At 33.3% G+C, this 26,534-nt stretch overlaps 4 protein-coding genes across 8 annotated transcripts; 1 reads left to right on the top strand and 3 right to left on the bottom strand.

Moving 5' to 3' along the window:
* Positions 1 to 1,413: 1,413 nt before the first annotated feature.
* LOC110617618 (signal recognition particle subunit SRP68) lies at positions 1,414 to 9,883 on the bottom strand. 3 transcript variants are annotated; one of them, XM_021760531.2, is made up of 14 exons: positions 9,746 to 9,883; positions 9,450 to 9,554; positions 9,235 to 9,301; positions 9,041 to 9,151; positions 8,213 to 8,408; positions 7,428 to 7,513; positions 5,623 to 5,818; positions 5,053 to 5,164; positions 4,217 to 4,344; positions 3,853 to 4,059; positions 3,607 to 3,716; positions 2,714 to 2,843; positions 2,351 to 2,497; positions 1,414 to 1,760 (listed from the first exon to the last, which is right to left on the bottom strand). In XM_021760531.2, exons 2-14 carry the CDS (start codon positions 9,541 to 9,543, stop codon positions 1,539 to 1,541), a joined length of 1,806 nt encoding a protein of 601 aa, XP_021616223.1. In that variant the 5' UTR covers positions 9,544 to 9,554; positions 9,746 to 9,883; the 3' UTR covers positions 1,414 to 1,538. The 3 variants fall into 3 exon arrangements, with proteins under 3 accessions (XP_021616223.1, XP_043813522.1, XP_043813523.1); XM_043957587.1 differs by having other exon boundaries at positions 9,235 to 9,293; positions 9,746 to 9,853; XM_043957588.1 differs by lacking the exons at positions 9,450 to 9,554; positions 9,746 to 9,883 and having other exon boundaries at positions 8,213 to 8,875; positions 9,235 to 9,256.
* Positions 9,884 to 13,560: 3,677 nt separating this feature from the next.
* Positions 13,561 to 22,151, bottom strand: LOC110616781 (alpha-mannosidase At3g26720). 3 transcript variants are annotated; one of them, XM_021759272.2, is made up of 31 exons: positions 21,933 to 22,151; positions 21,726 to 21,847; positions 21,411 to 21,644; positions 21,236 to 21,319; positions 21,009 to 21,097; positions 20,562 to 20,736; positions 20,235 to 20,354; positions 19,961 to 20,047; positions 19,812 to 19,883; positions 19,417 to 19,530; positions 18,994 to 19,094; positions 18,815 to 18,908; positions 18,574 to 18,741; positions 18,393 to 18,482; positions 18,165 to 18,230; positions 17,989 to 18,045; positions 17,514 to 17,745; positions 17,263 to 17,399; positions 17,067 to 17,126; positions 16,809 to 16,868; positions 16,644 to 16,715; positions 16,404 to 16,451; positions 16,180 to 16,299; positions 16,031 to 16,096; positions 15,589 to 15,701; positions 15,360 to 15,444; positions 15,092 to 15,202; positions 14,917 to 15,012; positions 14,311 to 14,358; positions 13,967 to 14,035; positions 13,561 to 13,869 (listed from the first exon to the last, which is right to left on the bottom strand). In XM_021759272.2, the coding sequence occupies exons 3-31, from the start codon at positions 21,609 to 21,611 to the stop codon at positions 13,666 to 13,668; spliced, it is 3,039 nt and encodes a 1,012-aa protein (XP_021614964.1). In that variant the 5' UTR covers positions 21,612 to 21,644; positions 21,726 to 21,847; positions 21,933 to 22,151; the 3' UTR covers positions 13,561 to 13,665. The 3 variants fall into 3 exon arrangements, with proteins under 3 accessions (XP_021614964.1, XP_021614963.1, XP_021614965.1); XM_021759271.2 differs by having other exon boundaries at positions 21,411 to 21,636; positions 21,933 to 22,150; XM_021759273.2 differs by lacking the exons at positions 15,360 to 15,444; positions 15,589 to 15,701 and having other exon boundaries at positions 21,411 to 21,636.
* A 141-nt stretch (positions 22,152 to 22,292) lies between these two features.
* Positions 22,293 to 23,924, top strand: LOC110616782 (magnesium protoporphyrin IX methyltransferase, chloroplastic). Its single transcript, XM_021759274.2, has 2 exons — positions 22,293 to 22,953; positions 23,269 to 23,924. Exons 1-2 carry the CDS (start codon positions 22,390 to 22,392, stop codon positions 23,668 to 23,670), a joined length of 966 nt encoding a protein of 321 aa, XP_021614966.1. The 5' UTR covers positions 22,293 to 22,389; the 3' UTR covers positions 23,671 to 23,924.
* A 300-nt stretch (positions 23,925 to 24,224) lies between these two features.
* LOC110617946 (trihelix transcription factor ASR3) lies at positions 24,225 to 25,884 on the bottom strand. The gene is made up of 2 exons (XM_021760943.2): positions 25,049 to 25,884; positions 24,225 to 24,511 (listed from the first exon to the last, which is right to left on the bottom strand). The coding sequence occupies exons 1-2, from the start codon at positions 25,758 to 25,760 to the stop codon at positions 24,225 to 24,227; spliced, it is 999 nt and encodes a 332-aa protein (XP_021616635.1). The 5' UTR covers positions 25,761 to 25,884.
* Positions 25,885 to 26,534: the final 650 nt, after the last annotated feature.

Raw genomic sequence — 26,534 nt, forward strand, 5'->3', positions numbered from 1 at the left:
CAAAAAAGAAAAAAAATTGCAGGAGAGTTGGTGCATTTCTCAATAATATAATTTTATATTTTATTACAGTTTTTAACTCACTTATCAGTGAATTAAAATAAATATAAATAAAATTTAATTTTATATTGAAAATCTCTTTTAATGTTTACGCTTTGTACTTTTTTTTCTTTAATATTCATATATTACCATTATGCTCCATAATAATTATAATTTTTTTTCGACTAATCATATGAGATTTTCAATCCAAATATTTGAGATTGCTTCTTTACATAAAAACAAAAACTTATTAAAAAATCTTCCATTTTCATTCATATCTTAAATTTCAATTATTAAAGACACAATTAAAATAAATTATTTTATTAATTAGATAGCGAGAGTGAAGTAATTATATAATTAGGACAGAGAATAACAAACTGGTGTTTGATTGATTTTTTTTAAAATCATGTCAGTACTTTCTCTTTCATAAATAATAATAATAATAATTCAATTAATTATTAATATTAATTAGCTAATTTTTTAATTAATTTAAAATTGCATTTCACACTTGGAAAAATTCACCTATCAAAATTTTGTAATATTAATTTCACCAAGTAATATATAATTTGTATGTTATAATAAACTAAAACCCAGTATGATATTAAAGTTTAGTAATTAATTAAGTAATCAAATGTGAAATTTTACAATTAAGAAAATTTTTGAAATTCTTTACTCGCCATGCCATTTTCATTGAGAATAAATAAACAAATAAATAGATGGAAAACATAATCTCATAGTAATTGAAACTAAGGGCTTGGCATTCATTATTATGTATATTCCCTATCAAATGCATGAACTGAAGTTGCCCTTTAAGTTGTTGATTGAATCAAATGATTTTGAAATCAATTTCCTAATCACTAAACTTGTAACTGTCAAGGACTACAATACTAATTTTGATTTGCTTCTTATTCATCTGAAGATGCAATCTCTGTTTTTCTTGTTTAACATTTGCTTTCAAGTGATTGATGATTGAATTGATTGAGAATGGGTTATATTGAGAATTTTGGATTCAGAGTTTTTTCAGTTGATTGCTGAGAATTGAAAGAAAATTATAGATTTTCTGATGTGGGTACCGACTATTGATTTATATCCATATAGATGTTTGTTGTTTTGCCTTTTGGAGGTGGCGGCAGTGGAAGAAGGTAGTAAAGGAGAAGAGCGAATAGAGAAAGCAAAAGATAATTAAGGAGGCCGCATGCCTCTGATTGTGTTAAAGAAACGTACAAATTTATTTTGCTTTTCCCCCCTACCATCTTGTCAAACCCACTACCAAACAACACATTTATTTCGCTTCATCTTATTTGTTAAAATTTACTGAAATAAGCCTTTTTTTTTTTTTGAAAAAAAATCCCAAAATTCCAAGGCAATACCATCATGGAAATAAAATAAATACAACTCTAACTTCAACTGCTAACTACAAAGCAAATGCCTCCAATACCTCAACTCAATTCTTTTTGCTGTTTTAAATTTCTGGTTTTTTCAGTTAATGGCAACTACAAAACTCACCGCCAGAGCCTACTTATGAAGCCTTTCTTGTCCTTCTTCATCCTGTTCTCTAGAGATGGGAAATCAATGTAATTATAGGCAAGGTCGAGAATGATGGGATTTCTTGGTATTGCTTGGAAGGCCGGAGGGAAGACTCCAATGCGAGGAGGAGCTTTCACATTTGCATCGCCAACCACAGACTCATAGGCATCGAGTTTCTCCAGAAGGTATTTTTCCACCTAATATATGTACATCAGAGACACATCAATATGAACTTGAATACAAGTATCTCAAATATGCAGATCATTACAGTCCTCTTGCATCTTCTGGATATAGAAGTATAATAAGGTACAAGTATCTCAAATATGCAGATCATTACAGTCCGCTTGCATCTTCTGGATATAGAAGTATGATAAGGTCCAGTTCTCAGGCATTTGAGAAAATAGAATGCATTGCGTGCATGAATGATAGGAACGGAGTTCTCAGGCATTTGACAAAATAGAATGCATTGCTTGCATGAATGATAGGAACAGACTAATGAGCTCAAAGATAGCATCACGTGCCTTGCAGATGCATCTCATGCATCTGTGGGGATTGCAACATGAAACTTCAACACCATTTAAGTTGAGGGTAACTTCAAAGTACTACAATATGACGTTCTATTCCTATGAAATTAATCAATCATGTATAGCAATCCACACAAAGAGATAATAAGAAATATAACTCTTGAAGAAAGCTAGTCCTCTTCTTTGTTGCATAATTGTATAATAAAGAACGAAAGATCGGTGGTTAGTTTTAGAAGGAATAATAGAAGAAAGCTCAGACACACCTTCTTGTCACCCCCACTTAATGATATTGCAGAAACTTTCTTCGACAGGTTCTCTGGAGCTTTTTCTGCCTCCAAAATTGCTGATGCGTGCTCTATGCAAATATTAGATCTGCACTCGCCGTATAATGTCTTCAGCTCTTTAATCATCTGTAATGCAAAGTGATTAAGTATTCATATATTAGATAGAACAAGTTATATGTCAGAACTCATATATAGTCACACATCCACGAAGCATTAATAGGCATATTTATACCATGCAATAAAGACCAGAGTCGCACTAAAAATTGACAAGTTATTTCAATTTATTTTATGGCAGAACTGCCAAAAACAGGGTTTTAGTCTTTTTTTTCTATGCTAAGTCACCTCATCAGTGTTATTGAAAGACTGAAACTTCTGCAACGCATTCTCAGCAAGGGAACGAGCACGGCAATATAACACATATGCCTCTGTTCTCTTCCCGGCTAAGCTGTATGACTTCGCTAGGTAGAAGCACCTGCAAAAAAAAAAAAAATCAGGAAGCAATAGCATGAAACATTAAGGATCCAAAACCAATTATGCAAAGATGGTTGATCTCAATAACTTAATGTGATAAGCAAGAAATAATGAGGGCTGTGTTATCCCTTTCTTCACAATCCAATGAAAATGGGGACAAAAGAGAGAAGAAAAAGACATGGCAGAGAACAGTGAATATTATTATCCAATAATTACATAGATACCTTACAGATATAAATTGCAAAGTTTTTCAATAACAAAACACACACATTTGCCTCACCAGCTTTACATGATGGTAACACAAAAAATGCCATGTAAAAATCCAGATGGCACTCTTACCAGTCGAAACAAGTTACTTCTGGAACCAGACTTGCCTAGATGAACCTTGTCTATATCTCAAACCGAAAAGGAACATCAAATGGCCTTTTTTAAAAAGTTTTACATAAAATGTCCTTGTATAGAATGAAATGGCAGGGATATGAGCACAGATAAATCATGATGTTGATTAAGATCAGTGACGAGGCCATAATTGAAGATGAGAGCATTAATGTGGCAACAGAAATACATAGAGAATATAATGACAAATGGTCTAATTAGGTGATGGCAAAGGAATGGCAATGAATGATCCATTAAGAAAAGATACATCCTTTGAGTGAAATAATGGAATATAATGACAGTAGCTGACACCAAAATAACAAGGTTTATCATGATTAGTCAGAAATGTAGTTGCAATGGATCTAATTATTAGAAGCTCAGGTACAAACCTTTGAGCTCGGAAAGCCAAATTTCTAGCTGCACAGTTTTCAGAGAATGCTACCTCCTCATGTTTTGTATCTCTTCCAGAGCTAACTAAGTCAGAAAGATCTGATGTGTTCTGCCAAATGTAACATGATTATAAGGTTAGCCACTTGACCTGGAGCAAAGAAATACATCATGAAAAGCAGTAATGAATTGATCCTTTTTATGAAGAGAAGTATGTTGACAATACATAGTCGAGTGAGACTGTTAACCTGTAATAAAAGATCATACAAGCGCACAAGCTCCTCAGGCCTGGTAACTTTCTCATTTTTGTCTTCACAGCGCCTAGTAAGTTTGCTCTTTGCAATGGTAACTAACAGCTGGTTACGCTCCATCGTCCGTTGTGCTAGTACAGCACTAACTGCTTTATCAAGGCCACTTAAGTCATCTTTTACACTGTCAGCACTACCTGCACTGACCTAGAAAGTGCAACATGTCAGAAATACAAGCCCATAAAAAAGGAGGGAGAAAACATAGGGGCGGGGGGATGGATATACTGGACATTGAAAAAAACAAGTAGAAGAAACTCCTATTTTTGAGTGAAATCTAGTAAAACAGTTGGTCAAAATTCCATACCAAGTCGCTGCGAATGGAGCTTCTGGCTTCATGATAAGCAGTAAAAATTTTGTCAAAGATGACTAATTTTTTCTCCGCTGAGAGTGAATCTGCACTAGGACCATGCAAATCCTGCTCTAGTTCTTGAGCTGCAGAGATCATCAAACAACAAAAAGAACATGAGGAGCCATATTTATAATATTATTAATCACCTCATAATCTTCATTAATCAAGGAACATAAAGACAAAGACACTCATTCCTCAATCAGAGAATGAAATCAAGTCCAGAACTATAACATAAAGACAACACATACAGGCTTCAAACATAGAAACCCATAGGTCTCGAGAATGGCAGACACTTGCAATTATCAGAAACATGGCGTGCTGAGCAAAAGCCACTGGCATGCATTGCAATTACTCAGCTTCAGCTATACTTTCCCATAAGGAAAAAAAAAAAGAATCTAACTCCCAGCTCATCCAAGCTTCAGTGTCAAATAGATTGGATAAAAAATAAGCTGAAAAAATATGGACAGAAGTCCCATGTAAAAGTACAGCCAGCCGATAATACTGCCAGAAATGCATATCATAGAGTAAATGAATGGTTAAAACTTTTGGTTTTTGTAGATATTTGAACTGCCATTACTCATGTTTTTTTGTCTCATAAATGATATCATTATGTACTGGGGTTGCCATTTCCTTGGTGCCTTCTATAATTCCAAGGACAGTTTTTTGATAATCAAAAGATGTGATAGGAAAAAAAATGATACAGGCTAGACAAGTTAACTGCATATGAAATAATAAATATAGAACTCTGAAACAATGTTTACCGCTATAATAATTACTAGCAGTAACAGTACCTTTTAAAATTGCAACCCGAGTTTTTGCATTGGATATTGGAAATTTGTGACCTAGCCAATAAAACTCTGTCAGGGAAGCTGCCTGTTGGGACCTAGCCTCAGCCATAACAGCCTGCAACAAGAAATTGCAAAAAAAAAAAGGAGAAAGGATAATTACAGATATAAAATTTCTCTAATCAGAATTTACAGAATATGAAGAAATTAAAACCAGAGATTTAAGAGTCATGAATTCTAATATATTTTCTGTATTACATAACAAAATCATACATATGCATCAGATAACACACTAAGGCTTGAAATGCAGTAGATCAAACATAAAATCTTGCTTACATTGCTTCAAGTGTATAAGATTTGCTTCATAATTGGATCTACATGTGATAAACTTTGAAATACTCTTCTTTCTAAACAGATTAGCTTTCAAATAAGCAGCATGATTACATAATATACGAGGTTTGAAGACAACCAAATCACTAGTAGGACCAGAGAACACAACCAATGAAATTACATTGAGAAGAAGAAGAAAAGAAAATTGGCATAATACTTCCATTCCTGCTAATATATCAGTCTCACCTCCAATTTAGTCTTGAAAAGGTCCAACGCAGGACCTTCCATCTCACCAATTTGTAGGAGGTCAGATGTTTGTAGATTTGACTGGCCAATTTTGTGCCGGCAGTATCGGATACTAGGTTCCAGCTCCTCAACACGCTCACGGCATAAGAGCTGATTCTCCAGGTCTCCATACTTCCCAAGTTCCTCATACACAGCCCTATATCAAATTAATAAAGCGAGTCAACAACAATATTTAACTAACGAAAAGGGAATAGAAACTGCAGCTTGACAATGTTGAAGAGCTATCACAGCCATATGGGAAATATAATAGAAAGGTATAAAAGCAGCAACCCAACTTAAATGCCAAAATGAATCACCATAACTGTTTAATGTTAAAATCAGGTGCAGCATCATTCCTCTTTTTGTTACGGTAACTTGATCAGAAGAGAGGTCGTTGTCTATAATACAGATTTGGTTGATTATTTAAATTTAAAGTGGATAATCGAAATAGGACATCTGAAAACATAAAAGGAACACAAACAAGCACTATCGTTCTGTCTGCAAAAAGTGTCAGAATCAACTCAATTATTTATAATAGAATTTCACATATTTTTTAATAAATTCTGAAAAGGCGAAACCCTAGTGAACTTTCTTGTTTGGAATATATGAGAAGTGAATTGAATATATAGTAGTGTTATCACGTCGAGAGGCGACACTAATGCGACAAAGTCTCCTATTGCCTTAGGCGAGAGGCGAGTGACGCCTTTTTAAAGAAGGCGACAGCCAAAATTTTGTTATATATTTTAAATATACATATAAACACCTCAATAAATACCCATATTCAAAGGAAAAAGTACATATTCAAATGAAATATATATTACTTGCAGCAATAGAAGAAGAGAGAAAAATTTTTTGAATAAAAAGGAAAGAAAAAAGAGGATTTGTTGTTGTGCTAGGTCTAGCAAAGAGAGAAAAGAGAATGAGAAAGAGAAAGGAAGGAGAAAAATTTTAAAAAGAAAAGACATGCTGCTATGCAGGTCCAGTAGGGAGAGAAGAGAGAAAGGGAGAGAGGAGGAGGAACATACTTGGTTGTTGGTATTAGGAGCAAGCAAGAGTAAGGAACTTGCATTAAAGTGTTATGTGCTGTTTGGAAGAGATGTCTCTTTTGTTGTTTAAAAGCATTTCTTTCTTTTTTTTTAAAAAAAAAAAAACTTGCTTCAGTGAGGCATTGCCTTTGGCACCTCTTGCCTAGTGCCTCAATGGATTGAGGCGTCGCCTTTGTGCAGGGCGCCTCACCTTAGTCAGGCGATGCAAGGGGGTGGCGCCTCGCCTTTTTTCACCTTTAACATTGAGATAGTCTTCTAAAATAGGACAAAAGATGCTTAAAGGGTGTTATATAAACCCATTACTTTTTAACCCAGTGGATTGAATGCTTCTGGATCATATGATCTTTTGTATGATTGCAATTTTTGCAAAATCACACCCTTCTATTCTCACAAGGTTAAAGTTTACACTAAAAAGGACACTAAACATGAGAATTGAGGCAGATACAACTGAATTCCATTCGGTAAAATCCCACTATATTAGAGGTTTCCAAAGTCCAAATACATCAATGGGATACAAGGTGCATGGTTCAACTATTTAGAGCACGGCAACTATATATACAAGTACCACCTCTCCCTAAAAAGCATGCCTCCTCCCACCAAAACAATAATAACAATACTAATAGAAGTAATAAAAGTTGACTGAGCAGAAAACACACTAGCTTTACAACTCTAACATGAAAGCAGCAATGGATACCAATTGCATATGATGGAGATAATGACCTGGCACTTATGAAGTTCTTCAATGCAGTGTCCCAGGTCCGATCTTGTTCAAACAACAAATTGCCATTCATATAGGCAGCATATGCCTACAAAAATTGGTAAGTCAAAACTTTGTTGATTTAGAATGATAAGGCATATTATACTCATTACAACCAATATATAGGAAGAGTCCAAATAGATAGTAAAATTCAGCAGCAGTATCAAAATATAAGAATTCAATGGAATTTGATTGTGCTACACAATAAAGCAAATGAAAAAACTATTATAAAATGCTAAACAGATGAAAGTGTACATCACTGGATTTTAAGTCTTAAATTCACACGTGGCTTTGAATCTTCAAACTCCAAAAAATAAGCTGGAATCATAGAGAATGAACTTTAACTTCCATTGCCTAACACAAGTGAGGCTTCTATCTTAAAACTCTCAATGCATAATCTACCATACATTTTTGGTTTGCTGATAATCCAACTCCAGTGATGAACTCACAACAGGAAATAAATAAAACTGATACTTTATGATGATGAGTAGCTAAAAAACTACTCTATAATTACAGCTAGACTAGCCAACAGAAAATAGAACTCAAACATGAGTGCTTGGCCATGTCCACAACCACGGAAGAAAACCTTTACTAAAAAATTCAATTTGATTGCTAACCAGAAAGTGTTATCCAAATCCAATAAAAAGATCCTCAATGACAAAATCCCCATATCCTCATATCTGTAAATAGTTATGTGATAAGGGACAAAACATTGCAAATATGACTTATAACCAAAGCAAAGGCACACCTCAGCTTCCAAAGATGTTCTGGAATCTCCCTTGGCAGCACACAACCGTGAGAACAGATCAGCCCATTTTACAGCCTTCCTCAGCCTCCCAATCAGATAAATGCGTTGTCTTGCATTCGGACCATCTGGAAGCTGTCTTTTCTCCATGGCATGGCTCCAAGCTCTCTCGGCTGAATAAAGAACCAGATGCAGAAACCTATTTTCTTTCCAAATAAAGTAAATCATAAACTTGAAAAGCTATGAAATGAAATTTTACTCTCAAAAGAGTTGATCCTTGTTTAGTAAACTGAGTAATCACCACAGTATCCAAAATGGATTTTCAAACAGAACAAACTAAAATACAATGCTTATAAAGAAATTAGGGGATTGATAAGAAAAGAACTCTTCAAATACAAGAAGTCATCATTTTATTACTAATTTGGAGCCTTACTGCAGAGTAAGGCGTCCTAAATTTCTTGGCATCATTATGATCTATTGTGACAGGAAGAAAGTAAAATAAAAGCATTTGTTTTAGTGAAGATATACACATTGAAACAACCCTCATATTACTGTTGAGGGCATAAGTCCCTACATACATAGGAAGCTAAATTTTTACTCAGCAGTACAATGAATAATAAGCTAAAGCTACTGAGGAAACGAAAATGAGCCCATCAAGCCAAGTTCCTACAGCGGTGAAACCAGATGCATCAGCAACAGGAGACAGCTCCTTCCGGCCGAGTTGTAAGAAGCATAATAAAAAGAACAAGCAGGAAAAAAGGTACACGCAAAAAATGAGAATATATGATCTGTTTAGAAGAGAGCAATACAAGTTAAATCAACAAGACATACCTTACTTCAGTAACAATGGATTCAGTGATAGCTCTACGAGTGTATTTTCCACGTCCATGCGTAAACTTCAACGATTTATATAGCCTCCTCAGCCGAGCAGTACAATACCTCCTGCGCTTGAATAAGATTACTCAATTCAAATACAACACTCAAAATATCCATATAAGCACTGGACCAAAAGTAAAGGTTTATACCGATAACGAGCATAGTCTCCATGTCGCAACCCATGCTGCATCTGCGCAGACTTCAGGAGCTGCAACACTAAAATTTCAAAATGCACATCAATGTCTCAATTAATGTATAGATAATTATCAGCCAATATTAAACATAAGTAGAGAATTTGAATCCATTCAGAAAAAAAAACAAAAGAAATCCATTTCACTCTAAAAACAGATGGAAATGAAATAACCGTTAATTGAATATCTGGGATTAATCTGATCGGAATTGGAATTGGATTTTGGAGCGTCAATTTCCATGGCCGTCGTTTTGCTCTCCTTCCCCATCAATACTTCAACTGAACATTGCCACATTAAACCAAATTAATCGAGGAAATAATAATCAGTACTGTTTTTTATTTGCTATGTAAAATTAATAGCAAAAACAAAAGGAGATTTGATGTTGGTAACATTTAAGAACCATTAGATCTGAAAATTGATGAGGAAAATTTATTAGAAAATTCAAAGTTAGGAATTGTGCGGATGAAACCTGTTTCTGAGATTAAGACGGTGGCTCCTTCTCTAGCTGGATGAAAAGCTCCTGGCTGGTTTCTAAGGTGCCTTGTGCTTCCGGTGGTCCTTGGCCTTTGTGAGTTACGTTTGTGCTTGGGGGTTTTTTGGGTTTTTGATTGTGCAGGAGCAAAACGCTACCATCTAACTCCAAGGAATTAAACGACGTCGGATGGTGTCCATAAATTTTTATTTTTTTTAATTTAAGTCTATTTTTTTAATTGTGATTGAATGGAGTTTAAAATAGAAGAAAATAATTAAATTTTGAAAAATAAGCGAAAAGTCCTTACGAAAATAAAATGATATATTTAAATTTTAAATTCTAAAAATAGTTATTTAAACTTTTAATTTTTTAAACCGTTATTCAATTAAAATCTGATTTAAAAACTTCATCAAATATATAAAATATAATTAAAAATCTATATATATGTATATTTATATTTAAAATGTAAAGAAATCTTAATTTTAATAAAGAATTTTTTTTTTTTACTTTTAACAACTAAAATTAGATTTTAATTTAAGAATATCGTTTAAAAATCTATAAATACCGTTTATGTGTAAGATAAATGATGAAAACGTCTAAAATATATTGAAATTGTAAATTGTATGATTTCATGATTTTTCAATAGAACTAATAAGAGTGAATAATTATAAATAATAAACGTCATAAAATAATTTTCTTAATAAAGTTGACAAATAACTATAAAAATGATTTATTTTTTCTCAATTATTCCACTAAATAAATAAAACGCGAGTCTAATTATCTCTTAACTCCTCAAATTTTGCTTATATAATTATAGTTTATAAATTTATTAAATCTATCCTAAAATAAATTTAGTATTTATAACAATTAAATCCAATTATATTTAAAGAATTTAAATTTTATTTGCATATTGAAGTGTGTTTTTTTTAAATAAATTATAAGAAAAATTAAATTAAAAATAATTTAATACAAATAAAATTGAAGAAGAATTTAATACAAATAAAATTAATATCTAAACTTAAATAAATAGTATTTAAATAAGACAAAGAATTTTAAATGTATTTTAAACTCTAAAATTAATTTGGATAAAAAATTTAAATAATTAATCTTAATATCCAAGAAAATTTAGTTTAAATAAGACAAAGAATACTAAATATATTTTAAACTCTAAACTTAATTAACATAAAAAAATTTAAAATAAATTAATCTTAAGAGCCAGTAAAATTTAGTATTATATTGTAAATAAATGATGATATTTTGAGAATTCTTTATTCCCTCTCAATTTTATATATATATATATATATATATATATATATATTATAGATACATTATAGAATTATAAACAGATTGATAGATATACTTAATACACCTAACATCATGAAGATTTAATTATATATAAATTTATCAATAAAATAAATATAAGTAAAAACACTGTGCCCGCATAAAAATATGTTTATAAATAATTTTACACGGATTAAAAAATACTGTTAAATATAATTAAAATAATAAATTAATAATATATTTCCTATCATTTATATAACTTTTAAATCTATTTTTCATCTGACTTAAAATAATTAATTTAAATTATTTTATAAAGTCAAACGTCTTATATCAAGTATATAAATATTACATTCTCCTCATTAAATTTGTGACGTTCTCATCAGAACTGAATACTGAATCGCATATAATTATTAAGTAAGTATCGAATATTCGAATATTGTGGTTTATTAGTATTTCGGACGGTTTCACTTCATTTCATAATTGTAGTTCTTTTCTTAAAATTTCACTAATTCTACGTATTTCTAATTCAGTGTCTCTAATACCAATTGAAACATATAAGCTCAAATTGAATACCATTATTAAATTATTTTTATAATTAATAAATTTTATAATATATTAAAATAATAGATTTTATAATGTCTTTGCTAGTTTAACTTCCACAATACTGTTCCGGTATTAAATTATTTTTAGAATTAATAAATTTTATTTTTAAGTATAAAGATATATTAAAAAGTCAATAAATAAATTACTATGCTTATAATTTTAGATAAATGAAAATAAAAAGATTAAATCTATATTTATGAGATTGAATGTTAATTTATATATTTTAAATAAGTGGCATATTTAAATTAATTTATGTAAAATGATACTTTTAAATTTATATATTTATGTTAAGTGATATATTTAATATATTTTATTTTTTTTAAATTATATTTTTATATTTAATAGTATTATTAATTGATATATTCATAATAAATGTAATTTATTATTTTTACTATTATAATTTGTATATAATTTTTTAATTTCTTATCATATATAACTTTTTAATTTTCTATGAGTTTTTAATATAATATAATAATTACAATAAAATAAAATTTTTAATATATATATATTCCATTTTTATTTTTAATAATAAATAAGTGGTAAAAAAATTATAATCAACATTATTAATTAATTAATATTACATATTTTCTATATCTTACATAAATAATAAATATACGATAAATTACTAAATACATAATTAACCTTACATGATCAAGCCATAAGGTGCAAATTTAAAATTTTTTATATTTTTCAATTTTATTTTTATATAAAATAATAATTAATATATGTTAAATATAATTTTTTATTATTATTATCAATGCTTTTTTTATATAATAAATATAATTTATTATATTAATTATTACTAATCTTTTGATTTCTACCATTTTTTTAAATATAATATATAATTAATATTATAATAAAAATTTTATTATTAAAAAATATTTTTTATATTTTTTATTTTAATAATGAATAAAATGTTAAAAATATATTCATAAAAATTAGATAGGTATCATATAAAAAGATGATACCTAATATATATATATATAAGTCCATAATAAAATATTATGTAAAAAATATTTACTATTTCAGTTAATTTATTGATTTGATAATTTTTTAAAATGATACCTAATATAATCTAATTAACAAATATTATATATTTTTATTTTTCTAATGTGAATCATTATATAATATAAATATATATAATCAATTAAAATTATTATAAAAAAATATTAGCTGATATAAAATATAAAATAATTATAAAATTAATAGAACTAAATACATAAAATATTATCAAATTAAAATTTTATTCCATTCAAATAACTTATATAAAAAATAAATAGACATAAATAATTAAAAAATAATAAATAATAATAATTAAATTATTAAATCTGAATTATTATAATTTATTATATTAATAATTATAATAATTTTAGTCTTTTCCACTTTCTATAAAAATATATCTTTTATATATCCATTACATATAAATTTTAGTCAAGTATAACCTTTATATATGTCTATTATATATAAAATTCATTAGTTTAATTTTCATTCCATATATTTTTTCACATAATTATATCTCTTCCATGTAATTTTTCACACAGTTATATCTCTTTTATTTTCAAATAATTCATATTTTGAAGTTTCTTTTAGCCGTACAATTCTTATCGGCCAACTCAGCTCTTTTAGCAAATAGAAGTTGGACGAAAGTTCAAATGTTGAAATTCTTTGATTCTAAAATGATTTTAGGCAATAAATTACATATTTAATCAGTAATTTATTTTTTTATATTATTTTGAATTCAAAGATAAAATAAAATATTATGATTTATTCTCCATAAATTAATAATTTTAAGTTCAAAATCTAAATATAAAAGAAAAAATATTTTATTTTTTTAATAAATGATGAAATTTATATAAAAAAAATATTATTTTATAAAATAACTTTATATTATTCTATATAATAGAAATATAAAATATTTTAATACCCAGTTCCGGCAAACCACTGGTTTGAATTAATTGTAAAGTTGCACTAGGCAATGGACCAAGTCTCTAAGAAGCTGGATCAACAATGGATGCATTCTACACATTGGTTGATCATTTTTTATTAAAGTCTACGAGAAAGGTGCGGATTTCCATCGGAGCAAGTTCAACTACTAGTGCCACAGGATGTACAGGTTTTCCTCTTGCCACCTTTGCTTCTTCTCCAGAGGAACCTTCAGATTTCCATTTTAGCCTCTTCTCCTCCATTGCTGCTCTCTCTTGGTTCGCGGATAGACTTGTCTCTGTTACTTTCTTTATCTGGCCATGCAAGATTTTTAAGCATTCCATAAATTATTAAGAAAAAATCCGTCAGCTACAAGGAAATCAAGTTACTATTAGGAAGTCATTCTTCTACCTTCTTGTATGGGAACACCTTCTTCAATTGTACACTTGCCATGGTTGACAAATCCTTATCCTCTCCAATCTTGGAGTCAAAACATCAAAAGAAACTAAGGTTTTAGGATGAAGGATGAATTGGGAGTAGAATATTATGAAGCTTAGCATCAAAATCAAGAATCTTGTAAAAGAAACCATGAGTAAAATATTTACTGCAAGAGTAATCTATGAATGAGTTCAGATTATATGCTATGCTATTAATAACAAGTTTGCTTTATTTGGATTGCCTTCTCCATGGCTTAACTTGTTACTAGAAAAGCAAGACAAACGGAACAAGAGAAGTAAGGAATTGAAACTGCAAACCTCGTATAAGTGCGCCAACCGAATCAAAACTTTTCCATTATCAAGTTCCTGCAGAGTTATAGAAAAAGAAAGTTCAACTTGAAATGGCACAAGTCATATGGCTTTTTTATCCTAATCTTCAAAATATGCAAATGGCCAAAGAATAAAGTAACTTTCCCATTGTCGTCTCAATTAGAAGGTACAGAGTACTGCACCAGGCTATTAATATGCTGATTCATCCACCGCAACACTGAAAACTGCAGTTAATGGTCTCTACAAATCATCTTTCACAAAAATTTTTCTTCTTTTTTTCTTCATAATTTATCCCTTCAAACGTTAGTTGGAAAGTACTTTCTCAAACTCGGAAAACTGTTTCCTTTTTGGTAGATAAATAGGTTTACTTTGAAGTTATCATCAAAACCCTCTTGGCAAATCAGCATATCAAAATAATTTTCTAAGAACAATTCAATGTTTCTGACTTCTGGGAGACAGAAGACGAAGAAGAAAAAGAAAGAACATGATGACCAAATTGCCCAAATTGTCTTCACTATTTCTCTCTTTTCCTATATAGTGAAATAACTACAGGCAACCAAAGCAAGTTATCTTAAGTGCAAGAGAGACAAACACCTGGAGGGTTATTATTGCAACATTATCAGGCAAAACATAGGAGGGATCCATTGCAGAAAAGGTTGTTACATGATTGTTTGTCCAATTGTTTCCATCCTGCAAAAGGAGGATAAGCATATAAAAGTTAATGGTAGACCATAAAGGGAAAAAGAATGTTTCAATGTCTTCCTTTCACCTGCTCTGCAAAGGCTAAGAGGAAAGGAGAATATATCTCTTGACCATACGATCGACGCCACTTAGCTCCCTCAGTTAAAGGGTCTATTCTTAAGTAGTACTTCCCCACAATCTGCAGAGAGATGTTTATCAAGGAAGCTACAGAGAGATGTTTATCAAGGAAGCTACAGAGAGATGTTTATCAAGGAAGCTACACGTCACAAATCGAGTAATAAATAAAAAATAAAAAAAATGGTTATCCGCAAAGTCTTGATTTTGTATATGCTTACAGTCAATCCCGTGCACGAACCAAGAATACAAACTGTTTCATTCAGTGCCTCTCCAACTCCTTTAGAATCATCCTTAACTAATCTCCTACAAGCAAGGGGGGAAAAATCCTCGTAGTAAACACTCCCAGGTTATGTCACACGACATTTACTGATGAACTTTAGAAGTAAGAGCATAAATTTATGGAAAGAAACAGGGAAATAAGCTCAGAAAAGAAAGAGGAAGAGGAACCTATGGAGCATTAGTTCCAACTGCCCATCCACAAGACTTGATCCGCCAACAGATCTATCTACTAGGATGGAGAATTCGGAACTATTATCTTTCATGTAAATTCCAAAATTAATCTGAACGAAGAATAAAAATACTGGTAAGTTGTTGTTAATGAGAATGATCAACTACGAAAATATATCATTTAAGAATCTATGTATGTAACTTCAAATTGATGTTTGAACCATCGAGTATCAGGAGGCCAAATTCTTTTTAGGTGCTTAGTGTTTGCTATTTCCTTGTTAGGATAAGCATTTTCATCATTCTTATTGATCTTCTTCTACCATTTAATACTCACTATCACAACTTCTCTATTGAGTAATGAAGCGACAGAAGCACATCTAGTATTGAAAAATATTTAGAAGCAACTAATTATATAGCTGCTGAAATTAAAGAGAAAACCTACAGGGTAATAATTTCCAGCAACAGGTTCATTCACTTGAAGGTCCCAATCTTTCCTGTAGTCTCGAATCTTCAAAGGAATAATTCGTTAAGATGCGCAACCACAAAATTAAATATTCCAGCAACATGTAACAGAACTGGGAAACAGCATACCCTTTCTATAAAATCACGCCCATTTGAATCTGTATAGAAGGTCTTGTTGTTGTTTAGAGTTGTCGTGATCTTAGTTACAACCTCTTTGCCGATTCCATCATCAAGTGGTATTGGCCCAACCTGAGATTGAGAATATTGTGGATAAAAACAGTGATTATATATTATATGAACCAGTGGCATTTCAAAGGACACTATTTACAGTGGGAATAAATTTAACTGCTTACAGTGAACTCAACTTCAGCATGTTCTTTCCCCCTGTACACTCTGGTTATCTGTTTATTCATATAAGCGTCAATTAGAGATGTATCAGCAACACAATCTCTCAAAGTTCTTACAATTGTCATCTAAGAGAAATTAAGTAAAAGGTCAAGCTTATAATTCTCCATTATCATATATATGCAATGCATGAACTGAGGCCTAATAGTGTCAACAAGAGAAGGTTCTCATCTTATGAGATAAATTACCTGATATATCCATGAACTGATCCTCTGATGTATTTCATCCAGTAAAGGGCCCCGTAAAACAGTGAAAGCAACCTGAAATTGTCTAACTACTTAGTTGCTTATTTGACAACAAAAATGAGCAATTTAATATTTTTGGTCACCCACTTGAGGGAGGACAATATATACCTGCCCTTTGGAGTTGATGGGATATGTACCATTTGGGCGAAAGATGTATGCTCCAGAGGCCTTCAGTTGAGTTCAACAAAGTTACTAATAGTTTCCATACTCTCATATGCAACCACACAATAATAATGTAGAGACAAACCACACAATAATGATGTAGAGACAAACCACACAATAATAATGTAGAGACAAAAAAATCGCGACAGAAAATAGAGGTCAAAAGCCAATGATTTCAGAGGCTCTAATCGAAGGGACTAATACCTGAAAGCTTCCATCATTTCCAGCATAATAGCTATATGACTGCTCCACAGATACTTTGACCTTCAAATATTAAAGGCACATAAATAATCATGTTATGAGTAACAGAATTACCAAGTTTCTTAACATTATATAGTAAATCATTTCAGTTAATGTGCTCTTTGGAAATGTGCATAAAAATTGAACCAATTTCACATACCGAGTTTCTGCCATTTATATACTGCGTAAGCTTCCCTTCTTTCCCAGAATATATTAGCTTTAAGTTTCCAGGCCCTATTTCAATTGAATCATTTTGAGTCACTTCTGAATTGTATACTTTTTGCCTTGACACAGCAGCTGTAGTCATCATATAGACAAAAAAACGAACACACACTATGTTATCAATATCTTGGTGATTTACAATTTTCTACTCTAGAATGGGATTTCAAAGAAAGTAATTGCCATGCTGACCTGCCCGTTTGGTGGTTGAGGTGGCAGCGGAAATGATGTAAGTGCTGAAACCAAGAGGTGGTACAGATGCTGAAAATGCCAGCCAGTACTTGGGTGTCACATCTGGGGAGCTACCCATATATGCCATAGAATGGTAGTTTCTTATGGTTTTAGGGGCATCGAATAGAGGCAGAAGTTGTGATTCAATTTCTCTTCCTACAGAATCCTTGACGTTGACATTTTCATTTATAACCTGTGTCAAGTTATGCAATAAACACGAAATTTAAATATTACAAAACGAAGCAGTCATCTTTAACACAGGAAACATAGGTGACTACTAACTGTACATCAACTTCAAAATGAAATGTAAACTTGATGGACAAAATAAATGAGGCGGTAAACTGTGAAGGCAACTGAAATAATATGTTCAAATTGAATCATTTGAAACTATTATGCTCCTAAAGACTATAAAATTGAGCAAACTATAAGAACTTACAGGAATTCTTATAACATTCTCTCTTTTCCATCCCAGAGAATTGTAGACAACCACCACCTACAGAAGCAGATCCATTAAGGATAGTCTATTCTAAGATCAATAAATTTATTAATTATTTTTCTATTCCATACAAAAAGAAAATAACAGAAACAAAATTTCATTTATGTTCTTCATACCAGGCCTTTTCCTTTTGACAAATCAACTTCTGATCCAGGACAATAACTTATATTCAGCAGGGGACACTGAAATGAAGAAAAAAAAAGAACGAAAATGGAAACAAAATATTAATGTACCAGTAAACCAGTTTCTCAGGTTGAGAGATATATGTGTCAGGGTAACTGTTTGTGCACTTAAAACTGTATCTAACTATCTGTAAAAATGTAAAAGGCATTGTTTGTATTTACCTGTTGAAACTTGATCGTCGTATTTGCACAACCAGATTTTGACTTGGACTCTGCTATGCATGATAGTGATGCTCCAACTACGTTTTCAGCCTGTGAGAAATGTTATTAGACTTTTAAGGAATTGAAATAAAAGAAGAATGACAGAAGCTACAAGAAAATACAGGATCAATCAAAGTTAAACCTCCTTGTATCCTACAGAAAGCCGTTTTGCATAATCACTAGCAACGTGCTGCTTCTCTGTGCCACTGACAGCATCATGATGTTGAGCAACTGCTAAAGCATCAGCCAGAGAATCTGTATTTGGTCCTGCTTTACTTCTCCCTTTAAGGAACTCCAATTGTCTCGCTGCCTGTTTTTATTCAATTGCTCAATAAGCATTATTTATCCGAAATTCTGCCAAGATCTAATTACATAAGTCTTACCAAATAGTAGCCGCTCATTGTCCTAACATAGCCTTTAATAGCAGGCCTACTTGTAAAGTATCCAGTCCAGTAAGCATTTACAGCATCGGCATATCTGACATTTTTACAAGTACAATTTTAATAGCTTTACAAGAAAAGATGGGTAACTAAAGTATGTGATTTCCAGATTTTGCACTTACGGGAAGTAGTCACCAGTCTTGAGAGGCCAAGATTCTTTTGCTGCATATTTTGCATCAGTGTATATAGATGGTGTTGAGTAAAGGGCATTCACCCGCCCATCCTGTAAAAATACCAATACAAAGATCTAATGGTTGCTTGATTTAATTGCAAATATCTTGATAAAATTAAAATCTGAGCCAAAATAAACTCAAAGGAATGAGGAGTAGCTCAAGTAGATAAGTACAAGCTGTATCAGAAAGCTTAATCAACCATTAGAATGTTTGCATTGAATATATATATAACTCTTCATAAAAATGTCAATATGATCATTCCATTTTTGACTTCAAGAACAAATACCATAGACCACCTATCTTTAATCAAATGCAACATCAGCAGCAAAAGAAGCCATTATATGTATGACCACAATCTCAGGGAACACTAACTTGATTCACATAATGAATAAACTTGTCCATCTGCTTGAACCAGGTGTGAGCATACTGGTACTTGAAATCTGTCCCCATAGTCCACATGATATGATTCGTCCGAGTTATGTTAGCCTGGAAAATAGTAGAAAAAGAGCAACTGTAATTCACCTTAACAGGCTTCAACTCTTTCCTTCCAAATATCCCTCTGTATAATCTCTTCCTTTAGCTTGCAAATCCAAACTTTATAATGTAAGAATAGTAAAAACAAGGGAAATAAACATCTATTTAAAAAGCTTATTTGATTGGATGATAGCTTATTTGATTGGATGATAAATTGAACCCCATAAGAACCCTCAAGAATATATTCATATAAATTTGGAAGGAAACTAAGTAAATTAGCATCATGATCTTACTTGAGACAATGCAGCAGATACGAAATCATTCACACGATCAGGGACATTGTAATCAAACAAATTCTCATTATCCTTCAAGGCAACAAAAAACAGTCACATAATCCACAAATGCCCATCAAATATACCAACAATGCTAGTTATTGATCTACCTGAACAATGGGGGACTCATCATCAACTTCAAAGTAGAAGTTGTCACTTGGAGGTTCATAATTCTTAGGGAATGCCCCAGCAAATATCTAAAAGAAAATAACAAGGCAAGCGAACACAGAATGTGTCATCAAGAACAAAAAATGGATAACAAAGTAAAATTTCAATTAAATAACAAATGGACAAAAGAAAATATTAACACTCCTTTTTTTAATGTTTGATTCAAACAGGTTTAATTGCATCTTAAACAAATACTAAATACATGGAAAACATCACCTGTGCAGATGAGCCTAGACTTTTAGAGCCTTGCCAGACAACTTCAAGACTCTTCTCATCCTTCCTTTTAGCTCTGTCTTGATAGTCAATACGTGCGAAAAAGATAGAGTCGAATCCAACCTGAGCCAACAATCAGTCATTTCAAATAAAACAGTAGATGATGCATGTGAAAGTATTTCTTCAGGGGCCCTCAGTTTGTGAATCAACTTCCTAATTTTGTGGTCTAATATCTCGTCATTTCAACAAAAGTTAGCAGCTGAATTACATCTAATATATTAATGTTTAGCCTTTGGCCAGAATGACATCAAATCTATGGAGAAAAGATACCTCTGCTCCGAACAGATAACCCTGTACAGCAGAATGTCCAAATGGATCGATTTGCCAACCAATTCTTGGTGTTACATTAAATTCTTCTTTGATAAATCGATGCCCTAAAGTTGTTTGATCAGTCATATCAATGTAATGTGTAGTCGCCTCATCATGCATGCACATGCCCCCATTTCTGCAAAACAAAAATTGGAAACCAGTGATCTAACTGAAAAATGCCAAAAAATTTCCAATAATATATGTCCAACATGAAGTTCTAAACACAATAAAAGACCTCAATTTCCATTTCCAAGATCAATCTGCCACAGAAGTAACAAAATATTTGGCTCAAAATGAGCCCACAAGCTCATTGATATTGACTATTGAGCATCACAACTTAATCCTGGATGTAACTAATGGTAGAGCTAAAAAGGGAAAGAAAAATGAGGAGTTAGTACTGTACACTACATTAACTCAAGTTGACCCGAGCTAACAAGCTTCTTGACTATAATTTGAATTTCCGGGCTCTGATCTCTCCACCAACGCTGAAAAAATGCCTGAATTACAGGGGCAAAATGTATTATATTGGATTTTCTTTTTGCTATTTTGAGAAAAAATGGAAACTCTTTTTCCTTGCCAAATTTGATTCCTTGAAAATGATATAAGTATCGAAGTTAATAACGTGCGACAGAAACCTGTTCAACATATATGAACTTGCGATTTTTATCTGCCAGCAATGCGGGCACTAAAGAATCCAGTACATTTTGCACGCATGCTCCCTGCATAACGTTCCTCAAATCAATGAGAAACCGAAACAAATTTTTACCGTTGAAATCAAATTCCGAAACTCCAAGAAAAGAAAAAAGAGACCTGAATGGAATTGTTAGATCCAACATAGTACTGATCAACAGTCTTTAACCAGCCAACATCATCGTGCGTATGAGGCACTAAGTGAACATTGATCTTCCCAGGAACAATGCTGGACGTCGTATTGTAAGCAATATACTTGGAATCCACAAACAACACGCTTGATAATATGAATATGATCAAGAAGCATGCTTGAATTGCCATTCTGATGCTTGCTTCAGTGATAAAACTGAGTTCCTTAAATATAAGGTACAGAATCAGAAAAAGTAAAACATAATAGTGATGTGAAGCAGAGGAATATCAAATAAGACACTTAACTTGGCAATTTCTTTTGTCTGTTGCTTATTGTTTGATAACACTAAGTGGAATTTGCAGGTAATACAGAACAAAACTTCACTTTCAAAGGAAATGAAAGGAGCTAGCTAAGCCAACTAGGGTTGCTGAAAGAAAAATTCAATAATTAGAAATGGGTTGTTTTGGAATCATTTGCAGAATGCTGTGCTATGGAAAAAATGAATATAATACCACTTTTGTCATCTAGTGTTGACTGAAAGTGAAACACGACTTGAGCTTATCTAATGTGTACTCTAGCTACTACTGGTTCGCCGGAGACTCGGTCATCCCGAGCGTGTTCCGGTTAAAATGCCTGGTAAACAGGAGCAATCATTTTTCTCCGTCAGTTGGGAGGTGACAATCCCCTTCGCCCCGTTTTAGAAGGTACCGTTACCATGCTTTGGGCCAGTAACAGTGAGGCAGTAAATAGCTCTACTCGTACACTTCATTACTTTCACTCGTGCACACAAAACTTAGAGTGGGACCCATGGGAATCGAGAACGATAACCCATCTTATCCAGTATCCACAGACCACAGTATGATAAAAAAAATTAATGAGAAAAAAAAATCAGAAAAAGTTGCTAATTAACCGCCTCTTCAATCTCCAAGTCTGTCACCCTCCTCGCCGGCCGGAGAGACAACTACTAAAATGGCGTATACGTCGTCCCTATTCGCCCCAACTGCCTTCCATACTAACAAACCTAGATTCTCTCCTGTTTCTACCAAGCCAAAGACGACTAGAACCGTAACCGTAGCCTCCATTCCTCCCTTCAGCACCGCCTCGGCCACCGACGTTTCCTTATTTGATGGCACTACCCTCGCCGTCATTGGCGGAGGCTCCGTCGCTGCGTTAGCCGCCGCTCTCTCCCTTACGGACCCAGAGCGCCGGCGCCGGCTCCAGGCTGAGGAGGTAGGAGGAGGCGATAAGGAGGTGGTGAAAGAGTACTTCAACAATTCCGGTTTCCAGCGGTGGAAGAAGATTTACGGAGAGACGGATGATGTTAATAAGGTACAGCGCGACATTAGGCTGGGCCATTCGAAGACGGTGGAGAATGTATTGAAAATGTTGAAAGACGAAGGGTCACTGGAAGGAGTGACTGTTTGTGACGCAGGTTGTGGTACCGGGAGTCTAGCGATTCCATTGGCAAAAGAAGGAGCAATTGTCTCGGCAAGCGATATCTCTGCTGCTATGGTGGCCGAGGCTGAGAAGCAAGTAAGTTGTCCGTCTTCCTCTTCTTTTTGTTAATTACAGAAACCGTTAAACCAAACCGCACAATATCGTTTTATTTTGGATAATCCCACAACCTCCTGAGAGCATAAGACTTAAAGATTAGTTATTTCACTACTTGTTTGTTAAGCTGACTACAAATTTGAAAAATTCAATACATGGGCAGGCAATTGTGTACTTATTTGATATATCTGGTGCCTCTGCAGTTAGGAATGCTATGGGGATAGTTTGTTTAATTTATTTAATAATTTTATAACTGTTTTAACGGTAGACTGATTGATTCTTGCAAATATTTTGCAGGCAAAAGAGCAGCTGCAAGCAGTCGGCGAAAATGCAGCACCTATGTTGCCGAAATTTGAAGTGAAGGATCTAGAGAGCTTAGATGGGAAGTATGACACTGTAGTATGCCTAGACGTTTTGATACATTACCCTCAGAGTAAAGCAGATGGGATGATTGCCCATCTTGCATCATTGGCAGAGAAGCGACTGATTTTGAGTTTTGCTCCAAAGACATTTTACTATGATCTATTAAAAAGAGTGGGGGAGTTGTTTCCTGGGCCTTCAAAGGCAACCAGAGCATATCTACATGCAGAGGCGGATGTGGAGAGAGCTTTGAAGAAGGTTGGGTGGAGGATAAATAAGAGAGGCCTGATCACTACACAATTTTACTTTGCGAGGCTTGTTGAAGCTATTCCTGCATAAAAGGAACAGAAGCTAGATTTGAACTTTTACTCGATTATCCTGTTGCTAGAAAGAGGTTCGAAGTTACTTTGTAAAGCCCTGAATTTTCCATATGTACCACACGCTTGTATTTTTATGTATTCTTAGTGTATATTAGCTAGCTATGTATCACAATATCTAATGCACCTTCACATAAGACTTGTGGGTTATGTTAGGGTCATATTTGACTTCATCAGTTTTGGCTTTCAATTCATGACATGAACGTCCATCCTTAACTTCTCTGTCAACTTTCTTCTTGCCTTTTAGGTTGCAACATGTCTAATTTCTTGGGGGCTCTTAAGAATGTTGTGCAATTTGTTGATCATGTTTTGTTCAATCCTTACACAATCTAGCAAAAATTTTAAGGCTTGAATGTCTCTTTTATTTAGTAGAACAAGAACAGAACTGTCTGATACATATCATGTTGGTTCTTGACGTGAAGCAGAAATCAAAAGCTTGTGCAATATGCCTCAGTAAGGTAATAATGTTCAACTACAATTCTCCAAGCTTCATAAAAACTGTTGTCATTGAGTGCTCTATAACTTATCAGCCATTCTTACTAGAGCATCTGTGAGTTTATGGAGAACACCAAGTAAGCTATCATTATGCTCCTTCCTTTGGCTCCTATCCAGTTCGTATCTTATGTTCTGAGCTTCTAATTCAACACTTAGCATGTTGCTGTTCCTCTCCAAAATTTTGATTAACTGATCTGCAGGATCGTTGTCCTCAAAGCCATTTGATGATAATCGTCTCCTTTTCCATTCCTTTTGGGATGTAGATGCCATCCATGTAGTAGAACCTGGATTTTTTTGTTTGTTTGTGCCTGCAGGAGAACAGAACATTGATTCTTTAAGACAAAGTTCTTTTACTGACAGAATTAGCGTCCACTATATTTTTCCATGTAAATATTGAATTATGCTGATATGATTGCAAACTTATAAGAAAATTTTGCAAGAAATTCATGTGCAACCTTGCTCTTCTGAAATCATGAGATTTTTTGCATTGTAATAATAAGAAAGGAAGCAAAAATTCAGAGTTTCCCATTTGCCAGTGCAGATCAACGGGACAAACCTTTGAACTCTTAGCGAGTTTGCATTTATAGGCCTCAAGAACTATAATTGAAGAAATTGTTACAGTTTGGCATACTAAAATTTAAATTTGTTAGACCACTCCAGGTAGAATGGTATGGACTTACTGCTTTTTGGGGGAATAAAAGGTTTAATTAGTTGTAGCTCGATTAGCACTGATTTGGAGCACAATCGCTAGCCAGCAAGTGTAAATTATCAATAAAGAGAATTTGCTTTTCTTCAAATAAAAATGAATAACATGAAGAGCAAACATAAGCTTGGTATTTGATTACCAGAAATAGGCTGTTTCGTCCTGGGATCTTTAGTTGCAAACTTTTCCTTCTTAAAGCTGCAGTGAATTTCGTCCTGCCCGGATTGTTTAAATGAACAATCTGCTGAAGCATGCTGACCGCTGGCAAAAACTGCCTCAACCTCTTCCTGTTCCTGTTCTTCTGCTACAGCTGCTGCCACCTCATCTGCATCAGTGTTTTTTTCCGTCTTCACTGCAACAAAGGTCAATGGAATTGCTTCAGTCGCAAATAATCCTCCATTCAAGATATCATAAACTTCCCTGTCGAAGAAACTAGGCAACTCTCTTTCTCTCCTGTGTTCATTCCTCATCTTCCAGAATGTTTCATCTGCATTTATCCTCTGAGACTCCCAAATTTTGATTTTCTTAAAATCACCAAGCAGATTACTCCATCTTTTCCGGCATTGCACAGGTTCTCTGTTCACACCATGCTGTTTACAATATGATGAGATAGAATCCCACTTGGGTTGGATCAGATCCGACCCCAGGGCTGAAGTTGATCTACGACCCCTGTCAACTCGATTCTCAACAACCTTCTTTCCCTCAATGAGGACAAACGTTTCTTCCTTGCTCCATCGAGGGTGTCTGGGGGCCTTAAATCCATTACCAGTAACATTAAGTGCACGTTGTTTTCGGATTTTATCAGGTTCAGGTAGTGTACTAAAATGTTGTGCATCAATAGAGTCTGGTGCCATGACAAATGTGCTTGACAGGGACGCACAATTTGACAGCCAGTAATGCTAAGAGAGTGTATTCAACTTCACGAGACAGGGGACTTCACTTCAGCTGCCATGTTAAATAGGCTCTCAACCTCCTAAACATTCTCTGTCATTTATTAATTTTGTAGCACAAATGGAAAAAAACCTCCAGCCTAAGTAATGGAATGTCCAAATAGAGGCATCACCTTCTTCTTTTGGGCTCGTGGGCCAACTTTCCAAGGGATCATTAGCTTGGGAGATTACCAGCCTGGAAATAGTTGCCGCAATTATGATTCTGCTTTATTGTGAAACTAATGCCAAGGAATGCTATGGAATGTCCTTGCGGTTTTTATTTGCTGTCTAGATTTTGGGGGCTTGTTGCCTGATTGTGGTTGTGGCAAGTATCTGCAATATTTTTTATCCGTTACTTCAAATTTTGCACGCTTCCTTCCATGTAAGGCATCTGCTATGGGCCAAGACAACAGTGGAACCATGACCCATTACCAAAAGATACATGTGTGTTCCTTATTTGTCATTTTGATTTATGGTCTAAGCGTTTTCTACTGTAATTTCCCTTTTCAAGACTCTTGGACCCCTGCCAATCGAAACGGTGCATAATTCGTGCGTTTTATCTCGTGCCAATCGGCTCCTTATAAGTGTTTCGCGCGCTTTTTAGCTCCCCTTTTTAAGATGGACATAAGGATGGGTAATTCAAACCTGGATCAAAATAGAAGGAAACAAAGAAGCGATCCGGAGAGAGAAAACGAGGAT

This window comes from Manihot esculenta, chromosome 6 (genome assembly GCF_001659605.2).
Source record: "Manihot esculenta cultivar AM560-2 chromosome 6, M.esculenta_v8, whole genome shotgun sequence".
Classification (NCBI taxonomy): domain Eukaryota; kingdom Viridiplantae; phylum Streptophyta; class Magnoliopsida; order Malpighiales; family Euphorbiaceae; genus Manihot; species Manihot esculenta.

What these genes read in the sequence shown, in the direction of transcription:
- LOC110617618 (XM_021760531.2), bottom strand. Translation starts at nt 9,543, where the DNA reads ATGGGGAAGGAGAGCAAAACGACGGCCATGGAAATTGACGCTCCAAAA. An exon ending in GAACATCTTTGGAAGCTGAG is followed by an intron (nt 7,514 to 8,212) that starts GTGTGCCTTTGC and finishes CAATTTTTGTAG; the next exon opens with GCATATGCTGCCTATATGAA. An exon ending in TTTTCAAGACTAAATTGGAG is followed by an intron (nt 5,165 to 5,622) that starts GTGAGACTGATA and finishes TTCTTGTTGCAG; the next exon opens with GCTGTTATGGCTGAGGCTAG.
- LOC110616781 (XM_021759272.2), bottom strand. Translation starts at nt 21,611, where the DNA reads ATGGCAATTCAAGCATGCTTCTTGATCATATTCATATTATCAAGCGTG. An exon ending in GTTATCTGTTCGGAGCAGAG is followed by an intron (nt 20,355 to 20,561) that starts GTATCTTTTCTC and finishes TTGTTGGCTCAG; the next exon opens with GTTGGATTCGACTCTATCTT. An exon ending in CGACGATCAAGTTTCAACAG is followed by an intron (nt 18,231 to 18,392) that starts GTAAATACAAAC and finishes TCTTCATTTCAG; the next exon opens with TGTCCCCTGCTGAATATAAG.
- LOC110616782 (XM_021759274.2), top strand. Translation starts at nt 22,390, where the DNA reads ATGGCGTATACGTCGTCCCTATTCGCCCCAACTGCCTTCCATACTAAC. An exon ending in TGGCCGAGGCTGAGAAGCAA is followed by an intron (nt 22,954 to 23,268) that starts GTAAGTTGTCCG and finishes AATATTTTGCAG; the next exon opens with GCAAAAGAGCAGCTGCAAGC.
- LOC110617946 (XM_021760943.2), bottom strand. Translation starts at nt 25,760, where the DNA reads ATGGCACCAGACTCTATTGATGCACAACATTTTAGTACACTACCTGAA. An exon ending in GACGAAACAGCCTATTTCTG is followed by an intron (nt 24,512 to 25,048) that starts GTAATCAAATAC and finishes GTTCTCCTGCAG; the next exon opens with GCACAAACAAACAAAAAAAT.